General features: G+C 39.9%; 1 protein-coding gene across 3 annotated transcripts in view; it reads left to right on the top strand.

Moving 5' to 3' along the window:
- NAV2 (neuron navigator 2) overlaps positions 1–18,523 on the top strand; it is a 421,304-nt gene that overhangs the window by 288,837 nt on the left and 113,944 nt on the right. For all 3 annotated transcript variants that reach the window (XM_075048237.1, XM_075048236.1, XM_075048235.1), the window contains one exon: positions 607–764. In XM_075048237.1, the coding sequence (XP_074904338.1) occupies positions 607–764 (158 nt within the window). The remainder of the gene's footprint in view (positions 1–606; positions 765–18,523) is intronic.

The raw sequence follows: 18,523 nt of genomic DNA, 5'->3' as shown, positions 1-18,523 counted from the left end.
TTATACCAGCTCACTGATGATGTGGTTGCCCTAAGAGGGGGGACTTAAGCTTTGTGTGATGTTTATAGGCTCAAATAATTAAGCCAAGTTTAAGTTTCACTGGGCTTGGCTGCTAGGCTTTGTAGCTTTCAGAGCAGAGACGTGGTGTGCTTCTCTACAAGGGAAAAGGCAGCTGTGTTCTGTCTCATTGTAATTTCCAAAATAAGGGTAGCTCTTATGTGGCCAGCATATAATAAAGTGTCCAGCAATCTAGTTTAAGAACAGTAATGTCTTACTTAGTCTTAACCTTGTACCGGTGGTATTGCTCCACCAAATTTACTTGCAACTATTTCTGATTCACAAGATTTATAGCAAGTGACCATTAATTTCAGTTCAGGGTTTTTTTTCTGATGTAAAACAATTCAGACTGTAGCTTCTGTGGTGTGTATTTTTCATCTAGGATGATTTTTTGATTTGTTCTTATAAAAGAACAAGGACCCTTATGAGTATATACTTGTGGTATTGATCCTTTTTTTTTTTCTTTTTCAGCTTATGCATGGTATTCCATAGTTTCTTTTCCAGACTGCTTTTTGAATATATTTAATCGAATTGTAATTCTTTCATCAGACTTCCAGGCCCCACCACGAGGGTGTCCGCTGCAGGCAGTGAGGCCAAAGCTCGTGGTTCTCTTAGTGCCAACAATCGTCGCAGCCAGAGCTTTAACAATTATGACAAATCTAAGCCTGGACTTCCCCCTCCAACACCAACAAGTAGCAATGACAAAGGTAAGCACTTGAGATTTTGGCATCCTCAGATTTTTCTTCATACTGGCTTCGTTCGGGGGAAATTGAATTTTCCATTAAGCTCCAGAAGTTGTAAGGCTGTCTCCAAGCTGGATGTTGTAAACATGACATTTACAATCCAAAAACCAGCTGGCTTTCCTTGAAAAAGGTGTAGTCCTCCTTGAATATAACTGAAGTTGTGACTTGCTGTCCTGGAGGTACATGCAAAAAAAATAGCTTCAAGAAAAGCTGGCACTGGTGAAACATGTTTTTTCATTTTGCTTCGAACACAGATAAGGGGGAATGAATTAATCAAAAACCAAGACATTTTGATGGGTAGTTTGACAGGGATGGGAAATGACCACTAAAGATTTTGTCTGTGTTTTTATATGATAAATAGTACCATTTGCTTTCCTCTCCTCCACTATTTTGGAAGATCTTTTCAGTTACAAAAGTATATGATTTAAATCTAAGCTCAACAATCGTATAGCGTAGGGTTTGAAGGCAGGAACATGTTATAATTTTATAAATGTTGCAGTGAAACTGTGTCTGTGGCAGTGCATCAGAAATGTCAAGCACCGTGTTCTGTCTGAAGCAGTGCTTTTTTGAATGACATTTACTGACTTTGTGTCCGTTTACTAAGCTAATAATCTGACAGCATTCATTAGCTTGAGTTTGCAGCTCTGAGCTCTCTAATGCGGCATTTACCAGTGGAGTTTGGGGGGATGCGGCTGGTGAGAACTGAGCGAATCGCTCGAGTCTGATACGGTCAAATTGTTGGCATGGGCTGGCAGCTAATTCTGTATCCTTAATAAAGTCATTGCGCTTACGAAGATAGGTCAGCGTTGGGTTTCAGTGCGATCTTCTTGCAGTGACTTGGCAGTCGCACCCTTTAGGCTCAAGTCTCCTTGTTGTCCGTGCATAACTTCTGTTAACAGTAATGAGGATTTTGCTTGAGGGAAAAGTCCTGGTCTGGTTCAACTTGGCTGTGGTTCTCATGCTTGTTTCTTTTCAGGAAATTGTGTTTTTCCTTCTCTAGAAACTGTTGTCCTACGACTGCATGTCATTAGTTTTTGGAATGTTACCCCATCTAGCCATTACAGCCCAAAACCTCATCTTGTGATGATGGCAGCGGAGGGTCCTCAGCATCCTCCAGGGACTTTCTGAATCACCCTGGTCAGACCTTGTATAAGAAGAAAATTAAATTCGCCGCTGAATAATATAATTATTATAATTATATTATGCTTTGGCATAATATGCTAATAAATTAGCAACATTCTACCTTCTTAAATCCATGCTTACTATTTTAGAAGGTACACTATGTAAACAGTAATGATTTAACTGTAACGTCGGCGTGTAATAGTCGTCTCTCAATCTGAGCTGACAAGTTATGGCATGAGCAGTAGAACTGATGAAACTTTGTTTTCCTGTGTAGCACCTCCCAGTCTCCCTCTGTCTCCTCCTTGTCCATACTCTCCTCTTGTGCTCATGTCCCAGAACTACTGGACTGGGGAGAGGCGGTGTGGGACGTGTCTCGTCCTGAAGCACGTGCTGGTTGGGTAGATGATCCCTTCCCGCGGGTGGGTGGTGTGCTGTTAGGCTGCAGTGAAGAGAGAACTTGAACTGTCTTGGCTTTTTCTCAGTTTACCAAGATTACTAAAGAAGGAAAGTCAAGTACTGGTTTCAGTCTTAAAAAAAAAAAAAAAAAAAAAAGGGAAAGACAAAAAAAAAAAGTCCTCTCACATACAGGGAAATAGCAGTCATTTGTCAACTGAGTAACTTAAATACCAACTGCTTTTAGGCAGACAGTTCCGTGAACCCTCATTCCTCATTGTAATCCGTCTCTTCAGAAAGATAAACTGGTCGCTGAAGAAGCATACAAGATTATCTGCTTCCTATGAATATTACAAATGACTGAAAGAAACAAGGTTGGTTTTTAGGTTGACAGCCCACATAAGTTGCATTAAATACTCAGATTTTTGCTCTGGTCAAAATTTCCAGTCATAAATTACGGTCTTCAAAAAAAAAAAAAAATAATGAAGGCTTTTGTAAGTTGAACTTGAACTTAAAAATATAATCATGACACAAAGTTGGTCTGCATCCATGAGAAACAAAAGCAGTTGGTCTGACAAATTTTTGGCTTATTTTAAGTTAATTGTAACGTCGCCAGACAAAGTTTATTGTCAAAGTGCTAAGACAATTCAAGTTTTCTGACCCATATCCTGTATTTTGCCGAAGGAAATGAGACTTACATGACCATGTTGTGTGCCAGTCTTGGTAAGTTTTCATCTCTTCACCCAGTACTAGCTCCGTTGCGTGTTTTTGGAGAAGGAAACGGGAGAAAGAGAAATCTGCCTGTTTTGGCAGACTGTTTTGGCGCGAGTGGTCACTTTGTGATGGAAGGTAGCCTTCAGTGTATTATGTTTGCATAATTTCTTACAAAAGTAGGTTGTAATTTTCAGCTTTTATTAATCTGCGGCCTCTCCTTCCAAATGTAAATTGTCTTGTTAGTCAATCGTCTGTGTCTTGTGGCAATGAAAGTGCATTAATTGAAACAGAATACATCAGAAATGAAAAGGACAGTAAATGGAGCATGGAGGAATAGCTAGCTACTGGAAAATAAATAACCTAGATTTTTTGAAAGATTCCATTAATCAATTAATGATGTGACCACTGGTTTTCTAGAAATCTTGGGAAAAGGATTTATGTAACATCAAAAACGCTTACACTGTTGCATAAAAAGAAGAGATTCTTGGATGCGTGCACGTTTGTTGTGAGATACGTACGTGCTCTTAGCAAAGGAGCACACATGAAAAGATGCGAGTCTTACTTCCCCACAAGCTTACATTGTGTCTTCAGCTTTTTATTTTGCTTTCTCAGTCTTCGCGTGCTGTCTGAAACCAGTTTCAAGATGTGGAGAAGAGATACGTCTTCTCTAGTTTGGGTGGCTTAGATACCGAGTTCAGTCCTATGACACCTTCTTTGAGGTTAGAACATGATAGTTTTAACCTGCTTTTTGGACTTAGCCCTACAGTTTATATGCGAGATTCCCTTCAAACTTAGAGAAATTTCGGTGTCCGCATTCCTCACGTCATAAAATGGTAATGCACTGTGGTACAGTTTTTTATTTATTGTCACAGTGATTAGCCATTTATAATTGCAGTAGCGTTCTAGGCAGGGTATTTTAATGTGTGTAATTGCTGTTACAGGCTTTTTTTCTTAAGAAAAATGCAATTAAAATCTAATTGCATTTTTGGATTGTGGGGAAATAATGAGCCACTCAGGCTTGTGATTTTTTTATGTCATCATAATCCCTTCATACAATTGGAGCTTTTTAATTCACTTCTGAATTGTCAGTTATTTAGTCCATGCACATGTAAGTGTGTATACCTTTGGTTTACTTTCTTGTCCTTTAATATCCTTTAACACCACAAGTGTGCTACAGCATGAAGAGTTATCAGCTGTCTCCCAAGGTCTCTACTGACCTCGTCTAAATTATCAAAAACATTTCTAAGGAATGTGAAGTGGCAAATGAACTTTGCATTTCTATGCCTGTATGGAAATTATTAGTTACTGGTTATCTTGAGGCTCCACGTTACCATGTCCTTCTCATTGCCCAATATGATCACCAAATAAAAAATAGCCAAAACTTTATTTGCGCGTGCAATTTAGAATAAAGAAATCTACTTTTTGTCCATGGCAAGAAGGAGCAGAACTGTGCCCTAGGTAGTATGAAGAATGAAACTTAAATACTGGAGCATACAACTTCAGTAAAGACTTTGATACAGTAGATTTTCTCATCAATTTCTTTCAGTGTTTTGCTTAGCCACACACAATGGAGAGTCTTTTGAGACATGCTTTGAAAGCAGTCTGCGGTTCTGCAAAATGGTGGGTATTTTTGATTAGCTCTGAACACCCTCATATATGCACTATCTTCACTGATCTTCAGGCACTCTGTTTTCATTTTGCAGTCTCAAAAGTCTGGTAACATTGTATGGGAATATACTGCTTATTACTTCCTGATTTGTATCCACGGTCTATAAAACCCCTGAACTTATGAAGCTGTAGGAAATATCAACTTAACATGGCATCTACAGTATATTTATGAAGTGATATAGTAATGACAGGCTTACATGCCTTCTTTTTAGTTTTTATTTCCGCTTTGTTCCTAATATTTTATTTAAAATAATCCTACAGAGGGCAGTAGAAGTCTGTGGGAAAAATGACCTTTTCCTTTGGATTGAATGTTAGGTAAAATGTCAGTAGAAAAAAAGCCCTACCAGGCTTTGACCATTTCCACACGAGATCAAAGGAAATGTTTATTATTCAGATTTATGAAGAAGGCAATGCTAATGATGTCAACTTTCACTTAAATAGGTAGTATTAGAAAAAAAGAAAAAAAAATATATGTATACAGATTCATGCACTCGGATGAAATAAATGACTGTTCTAATAGCAGCATTCTTGCAACCTTACTTGATACAAGTCTCGTGAGAGGGTTCTGAAACCAGATCCTGCTGACTCAGCTATAATCTTAGCTCTGCATGTCTCGATTTTCAGGTGTGAATATACTATACGGGCAGGAGAGTAAGAAAAACATGTGCTCCTCTGGTTGATACTCCTTTTCTTTTATTTCTTTCAAATCTTGGGTAAACCCTTTTAACTTGGAACACAGTGTATATTTAATCATTGTCTTCTAACGTGTAAAAGGTAGTCACTATATTCACAAGGATGCATGGTGACAGAACAAGAGGCGCACATTCCTTTAGGGGAATTTCTGTCAGGCAATAGAGTAAAATTCTTCACTATGAGAAGGATTAAACATTGGAGAAGTTTTTCCAGAGAAGTGGTGGGATCTCCCTTGCTGGAGGTATTCAGGACTTGCCTTGACAGAGCCCAGGACAACCTCATTGAAGGCCCTGCTTTCAACCAAAGGTTGGAAGGAATGACCTCCAGAGGTTTCATCCAACCTCGACTGTTCTATGATTTCTACAATTTAAATGTTTGGTTAGTTTCTTAGAGTGTTAAAAATATACTGGACATTGACTATTATCAGTGATTTATTTAAGGGACTTGCTGAGGGGGGTTGGGGGAGGCAAAGAAAAATTGAAGTGTGCTTCGGGACTGATAGTTCTACCTGTTTAGAAGAAGCTCTAATACTTTGTAAGTGTCCTACATGCCTGCCTCACGTACATGTTCCATGTTTTCCCTTTATGTTGATGCTCAGTTCTGGTCTGTTGGTGTGCAAAGGTGTGCATATTGCTCTGTGGTGCAGTGATACTCAAACCAGTCTGCGTTATACCCATTACAGACATATTTACCCTACTGACACAGCTAAAATACTTCCAGTACAAAGGGTGGAATAGAGACAGAGGGAAGTACGGGGACCTGCAGATCCCAAAGAGACAGGGTCTCATTGCAATGACAATTTTGCATGGGTCAGACCTGTATGGAGCCAGCAGTAAGAGGCTGATATTACTTGAGTCCAGCTCTGAGCTCTGGCAGGTATAAAATTACCACGTTTAGAAACCTTTAAATATTATTTCCTTTTAAAAATTTTATTAAGTATAAAGTAGTTAAATAGGAAGAGATATTAAGGCATTTCAAAGGACAGCCAAGGAATTTCTTTCCTATAACTTTTTAACTTTGTGTTACCAAAATAGGACCGACTACCAAGTTAGTAAAATGTTAGCAAGGAAATGTAACCTCCACTCCGCCGAGCAAATCAGCCTTATTGGTGTATGGTTACGTATGCCAAATGCGTGCTAAAAATGTGTGCGCTTTATATGTAGGCAGTTATATTTATCAGTACAGTTCAAGAGGACATGGCATATCTTGTCACAGCTTTGGTAGGAACGACTCTTCCAAGTTAAATCTATATAGCTGCAGTGAGATTTTTACACTAGACGTATGGGAATCCACGTGGTGCTGATTCCTGGAGGTGCACTGCTCAGAAGACCGCCGGGGGATTCTCTAGGGTGCTTGTACTTACCTGTTGTCTGAATTAGATAGCAGACACCAATTAAAAAAAAAAAAAAAAAAAAGACAGTAGTTGTATTTGTCCAGAGTTGGTCACAAGGTAATCTTTTATTTTACTGAAGTTGATAGAAACCATAGTTTTTCACGTCAGCTTTACTGTGAAATCCATATTTGTTTATTTAAATGTCCACTTGTGTAAAGAGTAGAAAATCCTAATTCTGGAACCGAACCACTTGAAATTTCTCCTCCTAATGACTGAAATGTTTCATATTAACTCCTGCATTAATAAAAAAAGTACGTGGGAATACACTCTTATGGCTTGGTTTTATGTGATACTGAGTTTGTCTTGAGCTAAGTGTCGCTTAAGGTGATTTAGAAGTGGCAGATTTGGATTATGTCAAACTCTCAGGTTCAATTTAAAAATGCTACTTCAGAAATAGAGGGGAAAACTCTTGTCCTTAGGGAGGAGCAAGGCAAGAAACGTGCATAATGAGATCAGAACTCGGAGTTCTCGTGGGTAATATCTTGAACGCTAAAATTTTCAGCAGTATTCAGATGGGATCTGAAAAAGAGGGACTTTGATAAAACATACAGAAGAGCACTGCATAATTAGAGGTTTGGAAAAACTCCTTTGCAGTTAGGTATTTAAAAGGTTAATTTATGTTCTTTGCTAAAAGAAAGGTTACTTCCTTGTTATCTGCAAGATACCTGTAGGTAGTGACATTTATAGTAATAAGGATTCTTTATTACCTCGGTAGATAGTATCCATTTGTTTGGAATTTGAAATTAGCCCAATTCAGACCACAAGCTGGATAGAAATTTTAAGAATGAGTATGATTAGCCATGGCAAGAGATTAAATCGGTCATAATGAGTCAAAATTTAATATTTGCCCAGAGCTGATGTTCAGACAGAGGTTACAGTTTTGGCTCAAAAATTACTGAGTTAAATTTCTTGAACCATATTATCTTTAAGATCAACTCAGATGATCCTGGTAGTTTTGTTGAATGAAAAATCTTTCATTTAAACACATGAAATTGGAGGGCAAGCCCTCTTCTGTAGCTGCACATAAAATCAGATGAAATATTTGATGTTCTGCATGACTGGGTTTGGCTCCTGTACCGAGTACAGGATGGTCAAGTGATGTTGCACAAGCTTCCTCACTTGGAACCCGTATGTTCTTTTTAACCTCATGCAGTTTTTCCACTCCAAATACATTAATAATAATAAACAGAGACGAAACCCAGGCTTTTGCCTTTGTGCCAAATAATAACATAAGAATTTTTTAAAAAGTGGTGATAAAAGAGATCCGAGACTTGTAAAGCATGATAGAAATTCCTGTTAGAGAGTTAACGTTTTAATTTTTTTTACCCATTTATAGTAGCATTCAGCATAGAAGCCTGAACGTGAAAGCGAAGGCTTTTTCGGGCTGCAGGTAGAGGGATATCTCTCATGACAGCTATGGCCCGGGACCTGGGACATCGGATTCCATTCCTGTGGCATGGAGCCAGCTTGACTTGGGGCTGGCAAAAAGTTACTGGGATGGCTGAACCGTCTCTTCCAAGTGGAAGCTATATATATATGGCCAGCCTGTTCCAGCGCTCAGCGCCACCTTGTCTCCCCCTTTTCCTGGCCAAAGAAAAAGCCATTCCTTTCCCTAGGTAATGGTTGAGGTGATGGGGATAACAAGTGTTATATTTAAAGCAAACAAAACCACTGGCTGTTTCTGTTCGGTGATGATGGAGTTGTCAGCTCCGGTGTGAATGTTTCAGAGCTGGACGTGGTGATGACCAACCTGGGCTGATGTGAACTCACGTCAAATGACTGTTGTCCTCTGGAAGAAAAAAGTTTAAATAAATTTTATTGTCCCCAGTTGATACCAGCTGGATTATCTACAGCTCATAACCACCTTCTAAAATTATTCATTCAACCATAGGAGGCAATAATAACACTCCAGTGTTGGTAAATCGATCTCTTTGGGCCTACAATAGCAGTTGTCCTCTGTGGTTTTGTCCGTTTTAGTCATCAGGGTAGAGGAATCATTAGGCAGGATTGTTTGGCTGAATAAGAAGAGTTAAAATAAAAGCAAGACCTCTAGATTTGGTCTTACAGGTGGCTTACTGCAGAGCCTGTGCCGGTCAACTTTTTGGTTTTAAGCATCGAGGAAAGTTCTTTTGTTGGCGATGTACTGAATAACTCCAGTTTTCAAGGTTCATCAGGGTCTGTGGTCGATTGCTGTCATGTGCAGAAACTAGCTTGAAGTAACAAAGGGATGGTTTTTGGAGAGCCCGGTAGGGACCCTGTCTTTAAACCAATCTGAAAACCACTCGTGATGTTCTCCTGGTTTGTTTAAAAAGTCATTGTCGTGCTGGTAGCTAATAGAAGCTACCAACAATAAAACAACATATTTTTTTATATATATATATATATAAAAAAATAATATATATTATATATAGTGTATATATATGTTATAACAACATATAACAGTTGTTATATATATGATATAATTATATATGTGTCTATAACAGTTAAAAATCTCAGCATTTTGAATGACATTGTTTACTAATCAAAGACTGAAAAGTCCTGAAGCGTTCAGGTGCGTGGTATCTTCTAGAAGAGAGAGTTGGTGCAAGCCCACAAAGTTAATTTGCGATGGGGAGGACTCCCTGGTTTTATGGTGCGTTCTGTTGAGTCAGTCACTGCAGCATCTGGTGGCACACAGACGTGTTGTTAAATAAGGCAGAAATGTGAAATATTAAGCCTGGTATCTCGACCAATGTCCTTTATAGGCTGTGGCTTCTGACTGAGGACTCTGATATACTAAAGTTGATATTGAAAAGGCATCGACCCTTTTGGTACAAGCTGCCGGCTCGTTACTGAAATCGGATTTAACTGTGCCGATGGAGACTAGAGCTGTGCCCAGTTCTGTGAGGCTGCTGAGAGAGAGTGGGGGAGAGGTGGGTGAGGAAGGCTTTTGAGGAGCAGCAGAAAGATTTAATAGTTTAGTAGGCACTGGGAAAAATAAACGGAGTTCCTGAGATGGAAAGATTCCTCTCCATATCGATGAAGAGTGTATGGATGTCAGAAAGCTGGGAAGTGATTTTATAGAATGAAACAGTTGGCTCATGCAACAGATAGCAATAAGTTGAAGTTTTTTGGGTTTGGGGTTTTTTTTTAATTTTTTGGGGCAGTTATAACTTTCTTCATGACTGAAAATTGTGTCCGTATAAGATTTAGAAAAAAATTCCTTAATTTGACTTTTTGGAGTAGTTACTTTCACTCCTGTTCTATATTCATCTCGGGTTTAGTTTTCTTTTTAGGTTTGTCTTTCTTTAGAAAATGGAATGACTCTAATGTTTACTTTTGAAGTGTTGACTTGGTAAGACTGTGCAAAGGTCACTACGATCAAAAGGACTGCAAAAGTGGAAAAGGTTTTATTTTTTAGAGAGGCCTAAGTCTATAAAGTTTGAAACCATTTTACCCACACTTTCAGATTTTCCCTGGGAAATAAATGTGACTGGCTCAACAAACTGAGAATATGATAATTTAACAAATTTCAGTCATTCCACCCTTTAAAAAAAAAAAAAAAATGTACAAGTGTTTCACCTAGGTCAGGTATGAAGCAAACAGCATGTTCTGCTCAGTGTTTCGGATGCTGCCTCTGTGCTCATCTGTGCTGGCAGTAAAAATCTGTTTTTACTGACTGAGGGCTTTCACTGTAAGTCAGACTGATGATAAAATAAGTTTACATAATTTGTCTTGACAAATCCATAACCAGAGTAGTTGGTATTTTCTATTGTTCTGCTGTATGCCCTACCAAAAAGCAGATGCTGGAATAACCCTATCCAGTTTTCTAAATATAACTTGCATTGAAGAGATTTACCAAATATTCAGTGTGATTTATTTTGCCTTGAATATAGTCCAGTGATCATGAATTTGATGTAACCAAGAGAAAAAAAAAAAACCAGAGAGAGAAAGGAAGGAGTGTGGGGTAATCAGAAGGATACCCTGAGAAACCTGGTGGTTTGTTTTGTTCTTCCCGGCAGAATCTCTAGGCTTTTGCTTGTCCCTGAGTCTACAACTACTTTTGATGTCCTTACACAAATTTGAGTCATAACTTTGCAGTGTAGATATGCCTTCTGGTTTTACCTCTGTTTAAAGAACTGTGCTTAAAGTTATGACAAGTTTGCAGCATACGTTATACATTTATAGAATTGCATCTGTAAATAACCTGGGGAGTCTGTGCTCCAACTCTGAAGGGAAATCAACTGTACCTATACCTGAGAGGTGTTTGCTAGTCTGCTATGAAACGTCTCCTGACAGGGACTTGACGATCTCCGTAAGTGTATCCCTTCCAGTGTCCCTTTGGTCTTAAAGCTAGCTATTTCAAAAAAAATATAACCCCAGGATTTTGCTTGGCTAAAAATTAAGCACATTGCTGCTGTTCTTCCTTGATCGCTGTCCTGTTTATAATAGTCTTCATATATTTGAAGGCTTACAATGTCTCCCCTCAGTCTTCTTTCCTCTAGACTAAACAATCTCAACTATTTCAACCACCTTCTCACAGGTTCTTTGTGATAAATCGCATATACATCTTGATGATCTTGCCTGGCCTTTTTCCAGTCTGTCAGTCTCTTTTAGAGGGGTGCTGGGGCTAGACACAGCGCTCCACCTGATGCCTTACTCTAGCGCTGAGTAGGATAATTACATTCTCTGTCTTATATATGATACTCGTAATGCATTCCCGAATGACGTTAATTTTTCCTTAGTGTCACACTAGAGAGGTGTGCAGTTGTGGTCTACTGTAACTCCTATTTCTTTTCTGCAGTACAGTTGCATAGCTGATTGTTTGACCTTTTATATTTAGGCATTCAATTTCTCCTTTCTAAGCACAGAACTTTTCAGCCAACTTCAGTGAATGTAATCTTATTGACTCAGTCTATTTCTCCAATTTACCAAATGTATTAATGCCTCTGTATTCCCCAGACATAAGATTACTGGCTTATGTCATAAGATGACCCTCATGAACGTCATTAGCATCAAACAAAATACTCATCTTCAGGCAACTGAGAGAGAGAGAGAGATGCTGGGATATTGCTTGCATCCTTCCACTTTTCTAATCAAATACATTTTTTGAAAGATAGGCTCATCTTAGTGAATCTTTAGCGACGTATTCATGTTGGGTATGTGCCCGTAAAACAGCTTAAAAACTGTCAGAATACAAGCAGCAGTATGGCACGTTTATAGGACAAGATACAAGTATGCAGTAAATCATATTTGTGCTTAATTTTACAACTGTTCCACTGGCTGAACTTGGCATTTAAAAATATGTCCTCTTTTACCTAAACGAAGGCTGGCTGAAGTCTTAATCATGGCTGAAGCGGAGCTTTACAAGACCACAGAACTTTGCCATAGTTGGTGTAAGCTTTAGGAACATCTAAAACAAGCCAAAAATGTATTTAAATAATGTTTTGGAAAAAACAAACAACTTAAAAAAAATAGCAAATGACACGTTCCTAACTATACGGTTCATGAGGATAAAAATCCTGAGCTTTGAAGTAAAGTGTAACCTTGAGAAGCAGCTTCTTGCCCAGTGTACATCTGCATAGCTGCATTGGAGACAGTGGAACCATGTTAATTTATACCAGCTGAAGATCTGGCTCAGCGTTTCATGGCCTTTACAGTTCCTGGATGTTTCCTTTTAAAATAAATATTTACAATTTCTTGTAAATTTATTGCTGAGTGAATTGTGCCAGAAGAGCAGCCATGGAAACGAAAGTTCACTATTAAATCATAGGAAAGCAAACGGCACTGGTGCTACGTCCCAGACTTCTGTAAGTGCCAGCATGTTTCTACCACATCTGTAGGAGCCTCCTTTACCAGGGTAAGAGCATCGTCCAGCCTCCCTGGGTGGCTTCTCTGCTGAGCTTTTTGCCTCTGAGGTGGCTGATGAGCATAAAGCCGTGGCCCACCCCTTCGTTACTGTTGTAGACCGTTACCTGTGTTGGCCTGGTTTGAAAGATCTACCGCTACAGATTGTAGAGTAGTTTCATTGACCAGAGAGAGGAACTGAAGAAGACCCCAGTCTGAACAGTAGTATGTGTCTGTCAGCTGGTTTTGATATAAAAATGTAACAGATGTCTGCATATTTATATATGTCCATACATAGGTGTAAATATAGATGATGGTAAGGTCTTGGTATTTCTGTACGGTTTGGTTTGACTCTGCTGTTTAAACATGGAATATCCATGTTTGAGAGTGCATTGGTATTCACCACTGTGTACAGCTGGGCAGTTGTATGACTTCTCACTGAGCAGAGTAAGACATTTCTGAGTTAAAATGTAGTTTAGCTTGGCATATTGACTGATTGGTGGGAGTTTTCTCAGATATTTTTTCCTATTGCCTGTCCCTTCTCTCTGTTAAAAATCTGCCTCCATTTCTATCTCCGTGGCCGTTCCAAGCCCCGATTGGAGCCACTACTAATAGTCAAAGTAGGCCAATGGACAATATTCCCGAAGTGCAGTTCTCAGACCATTTAGGTGTATATGGCCTCTTTCATATAACCTGCCTGTGGGAGAGATGTGTCAGATCAAGGCTGCTAAGTGTACGTATTGTCCACTCCGGCTACGTATAAAATCTAATGAAAGACTCCTAACAGCTCCCTGCCTGGAATTCATTAATGCTTTTGAATAACTCTGTTATGAGAAATCTTGGGGGATTTGATTGTACAAATAATGAGAAGAAAATGGAGAGCAATGAACAAGAATGGTACATTGTCTAGTATTAAATGGAGAGTGCGACTTGTTTTGAATGGCACAGTAAACTTGGTTTCATTATTTATATGATCATCTAACCGGTATGTGGTCGATAGAGGTCCCTCCAACCTCTTTCTTAGGCAGTCATGTGGACAGCATTCTGAATTTTACAGTAACTAAACAAAAACAACAAGGAATTCAAGTGTCTTAGTCGGTTATGTCAAGACAATGAGAAAGGGATCGCCTGTGCTCCAGTTCTATTTCCCTTCACCTCAGCAAAAATGCTGAGTCTTGGCGACGTAAACCAGTCAACAGCAGAACTGTTGTTTCACGTACTGGAGCTCCGTGTGAACGAAGGCGACTTTACAGCAGTGTGGAAGTTGAATTACTGACATATCCACAGGCTTCAGTGCAGGTTTTCAGAGGTACAACGCATTTCTGTGAGTACACGGAACTGCTAGTGAAGCTACAAAGTTTACAACACTGGGATTGAAGAAGTAGATATAATGGAAGGAAAGAAACATACCAAGGAGTAAAGGTAATTTCTGTCTCGTGTTATAATAAATTAAATCACCCTTAAAGGGAAAGCCAGTGGACAAAAGCTGAAGGAGCCAATTCTGCTCAGCTTGGTGAAGTTTTTGTCCTCGGCAAAGCAAAAAGTTTCCTCTCCGGGTTTTTCTCAGGTTATGCAGAATTTCCCTATCTGGCAATCTCTGCTTTAAGAAAACGTTTTTGGTGCTTTTTGTTGTGGTCTAGAGTAGAAGAGACAACACGAAGCTTCAGTAGTTCTGCAGGTGGAGGCCATGCCCCTTGCCCACCCTGAGCCAGTCTCTTCCACTCAGCCGTAGTTCTCTCCGGTCAACAGTGTTACAATTGAAATACCAACTTCTGGGGGCTGGAAGAGTTGTGCTTATTGTGAGGAGGGGCTGTGTGCCAGGTTGCTCTTGTTGGGAATGTTCTGTTCTACCTGCTCGTGGTTTGGGTTATGGAAAGATTGTGGTTTTTGTAGTTAGCTCCTGGCAGAAATGCAGACATTTCCGTACTTCAGGGGTTTGCTGAGCGTGTTAAGTCATTACTGAAGAGGAGAATAGTTCGGCTAAAAAGCTTTCCTCTGTAGGTGTCGTGGTCACAAACCCAGACCAGTAGGACTCTTATTTGTAGTGCTTTGAAAGAGTCTTCTGGTGGGTAGATAGGAAGGGTCAAGACTCACCAGTTATTCCTCTAGATGGGAAATGATGAAACTGCCACAGTGGTTTCTGCAGTTCTGACACTATAATGTCATAGAGCAGATCTGCTTTTACTTCCTAAATTAGAATTTGGTTGGGGATTTGCTTTAAACTCAGTTATCTAATCTGTGGGCTGGACTAAAAGATATCCCTCTTCATGAGAACTTCTTATTTTTCCCATAGCTGTGAAATAAAAAAATGACAGCTTGTTCATTCTAAAATGAATAAAAATGCTGTTAAGTTCTTGACCCTCCTAAGGAGAAGTAACTATGAGAACATCCTTTGTCTTTGTGTTGCCTTTCATGCTTATAATGATTGTTTTTGAAAGTTTTCAGTTATAGCAAATCAAAGTCCGCTTGCTTAGAGTGAACATGACAAATGATGGGAAATTGCATATATTTTCTCCTGACCTTATTATAAAGTAAGCTCTCAAAGACTTCAGTGGAAGAATTAAATCATAAGCCTTCAGACTCTTTTTTTTTTCATCACAAATGGGTAGGTTTGCAGATGCAGTTAAGACTTTGCAGGAGCAGCTGAAATCAGATTTACCCATGCTACAGTGCGTATTGGCATTGGAACTAGACCACCAACATCTTTTTTAACAGGAACGCTACGAACAAAATAGATTTCAGGCCAAGATTTGACTTTGAAAAGAGGAAAGCGATCATTATTTATTGTAGACTGTAGCTTGGGTTTGAAAACATTTCTTTTATGGTCAGTTTTAGTTAATGGAGGTTGCTGAAGAAAGAAAATATCTCCCTCACAAAGGAACACATGGGAAATAATAAGCTTATTAATCGGATGCATGAAACCTGCTCTCCTTTTCATGAAAGACGGGCCTATGCTATGCTGAATAAAACTTTCCCCTTTGCATGCTGATGTGTTATCCACGTATTGATGTTACTGCTTCATTAGGAAACCTAGCATTTGAATCTACATTCTGGCAGCAGAACCCTTTTCGTTTACCAAGATTGGTCTGAGGAGTAAAAGAGCCAGCAGACTTGTTTGTAAGAAAAAAGGAGAATCTGAAGTCTGAGGTTTTCTTAAGCTGAAGACATTTTTCATGAGTGTGAAACCTTTTATTTCTTTTCTTAATTTTGCATGGTGCAATGTAACAACAGATTTGAGGACTTTGAATTTCCAGTTTCACTGTATTTGACCCGAGTGTGAATCAAAATCCACTGCACTCATGTAGGAAAATATCTTCTGTCCTTTCACAAAGTGTAGCTGCTTAACATGTATATTTAAGAGTTTTTAAATTTTTCACTCAGTTCGGATGTGTAGCATCCAATGTTCACAGAATTCACTTCTTGGAAAATGTTAGGTAGAGACTCTGAAAATTACATTAGCTTCCCAATATATTGATTTGTTTAAATGTCACAGTCATAGTATTGTTGTCCTAATTCTGATTTCTCTAACATATCCGTAAACGAGGAGCAACTCTGTAAATGGAGTTACATTGTACTCATCCTACACCACTGGCAACGGAAGCACAACTAAGTTGCAAACAGGAGGGTGTATGTGGGACAGTTGGGGATAAAGCGAACGCTGTGTTTAAAAACAAACAAACTGAAAAAAGTGTGTTTTGTTCCGTGCCCAAACAATTGAGAAAAAAAAAAATCCTGAAAACATTCAAAGAAAGGAGAAATGAAAAAGTTCTGGATTTTTACGGGAAAGAAATTTTGAGCAATGCTTTTGGGTTTGGAAAACAAGCCATTTCACTTGATCTAAGCCAAGCCTTTTCCCCAAAACACCGTGGACTGGAGCACTCACCCGGGCTGTTAGGAGGTAGTTGACGTCCCAAATGAACCAACACTTGCCATTCACTTCCAGGAAAACATTGTAGAGCTGGTAGGAACCCTGTTTTGACGTGGGTTGCCTCCCGTTTCCGCTCCCACAGGTGACCTGCAGTGTTAACAGCCAGCTCAGCAAGATGGAGTCAGAATTTACGGCTAGGTTATGGACCGCAGCCCGGTCCTCGGCTAACTCTTGTCTCTGGCGTGTGCCTCGGCCCGCGGGTCACAGCTCGCGCGAGGACTCTGCGTAGGCTCCGAGTTCTGGTGAATGCAGGATGGCTTTGTTCATACCGATACGCGCGTTGCCTGTATTAAGAACCTGTTGGAGAAGAACGCAGATTTCTTTTCCAAGACTGTTCCGTTGGCCGCGTGCTCAGAGTGAATGCCGCTTCACCCCGAGCTGGGTTTATGTTGCTGCATGTGTTGTACTAACCGAGTGCGCAACCAGCTCTTCTGCTTTGCAGCTGCATCCCGTACCAGTAATTTTCCATTTTGTCACCCTTATATTGTCGCGGTCCCGGTACTCCTTGCAACTTGTTTTTTCTAAGGAAGTAAAGGGTTCCCTGCCCATATCGATTAGTACGTTAGGTTCATCCCTGGACCCAGCTGTAAATTCATCCTAGGCATGTTCATGAATCACACACGGGCAGTTCTGATGATTTATGGGCATGGGTACCCTTTGTGTTGAGATCTGTTTAGCGTGATTAGGCCAGAATGCGTTTGGATTAGGAACTTAGTGTTGAAAGTACCGTGAATCTCCGGTTTCTGTAGAAGTATCCCGATATTGAGATGGGCAATTTTATTTTTTTTTAAAGGAAGCTATACAGATTAATCGTAAATGATGCACAGTTGGGATTTTCGTGAAGCTTTCATTACATTGTTGGGCGTCTTCTGTGGAAGGTGGGCTGAGACAAAGGCTTGCTTGTTCTGAGTTTACAAAAGGAGCATGGTGCAGTGTTGCAATGGGAAGTGGACTTTGATGGGTAGGAGGACTTCAGGAAATAAAAACAATAACAAAGCAGCGGCGTATGGGAAGAGGCGTGAAGGACAAAGCAATGGTGCAGAGCTTTGGAGAGCAGAGGGAGTAACGTTTCCAGCAGCTTCTGAAGGAGTTGTGACCTTCGCTCCTCTCTGCTGTCTGTAGGCAGGGTGCTGTGGTGGGGGGTCACTGCGACTCCTACGCTATCGCTTCTTCAGTCCCCCTTAACCCATCAGATTGAATTTAGCAGGCTTGAACAGAGCAACGAGAGGATCAGGTGGCATTGGTGTTTGGGACATTTGGTGGCTTGATTTTCCTTCTGTACTAGAGTAAAACGGGAGTAATGCCCTGGAAGTCAGCAGACTGGCACTAGCTTAAAAGAAGTACGATTCCTTTCTGTGTCTCTAATCCAGCTCTTGCTTCCTTCCAGCCCATCTGGGTAGTTTGCCATAAGAAAAGGACTGGCAAAACCGGCCAGCATAATAGTTATTGGTTAATAACAGAGTCCTGGAAATCTCCTGACTTCAGTAATACTTTTAAAAGTATCATTAATTCTTGCTACCCCATTCTGTCCATAACCACGTGAAATGACTCAGTTTGTTATTAAGGAGTCTCTAATACTCTTAGAAACCCGATTCTAGGCTCAGTCAGGAAGATGTATGTGCTTTAAATCTTTAGTAGATCTGGTTTGGATCAGAGGAGGGAAGTTAACAGAGCCGTATCTTCCCTGAGCAGCTGAAAGTGAAGGAAAACAGTCCCTGTGTGGTTGCAGCGGCTCATGATTTACAGGGCTGAATTCACAGGGCTGCTCCTGCTGCCGAAAACGCACGCTCTCAACCGCTGTTGATTTTTGAATTAAAAAAATGCAGCTCTATACACAGTTTACTTTATTGCTGGAGGGCAGGGAAATATAGGTAAGAGCCGTTAATCCCCAGCAGGCTGCTGGGCAGGCGAACAGACATAGATGACAAAAGTTAATTGGAAACATGAGCAGTTTAACAGAAAACATATTTGTGATAATTGAGAGAG

This window comes from Buteo buteo, chromosome 16 (assembly GCF_964188355.1).
Source record: "Buteo buteo chromosome 16, bButBut1.hap1.1, whole genome shotgun sequence".
In the NCBI taxonomy this organism is placed as follows: Eukaryota; Metazoa; Chordata; class Aves; order Accipitriformes; family Accipitridae; genus Buteo; species Buteo buteo.
Note: the sequence above shows the minus strand (reverse complement) of the source record. Positions and strands in the feature narration are given on the sequence as shown.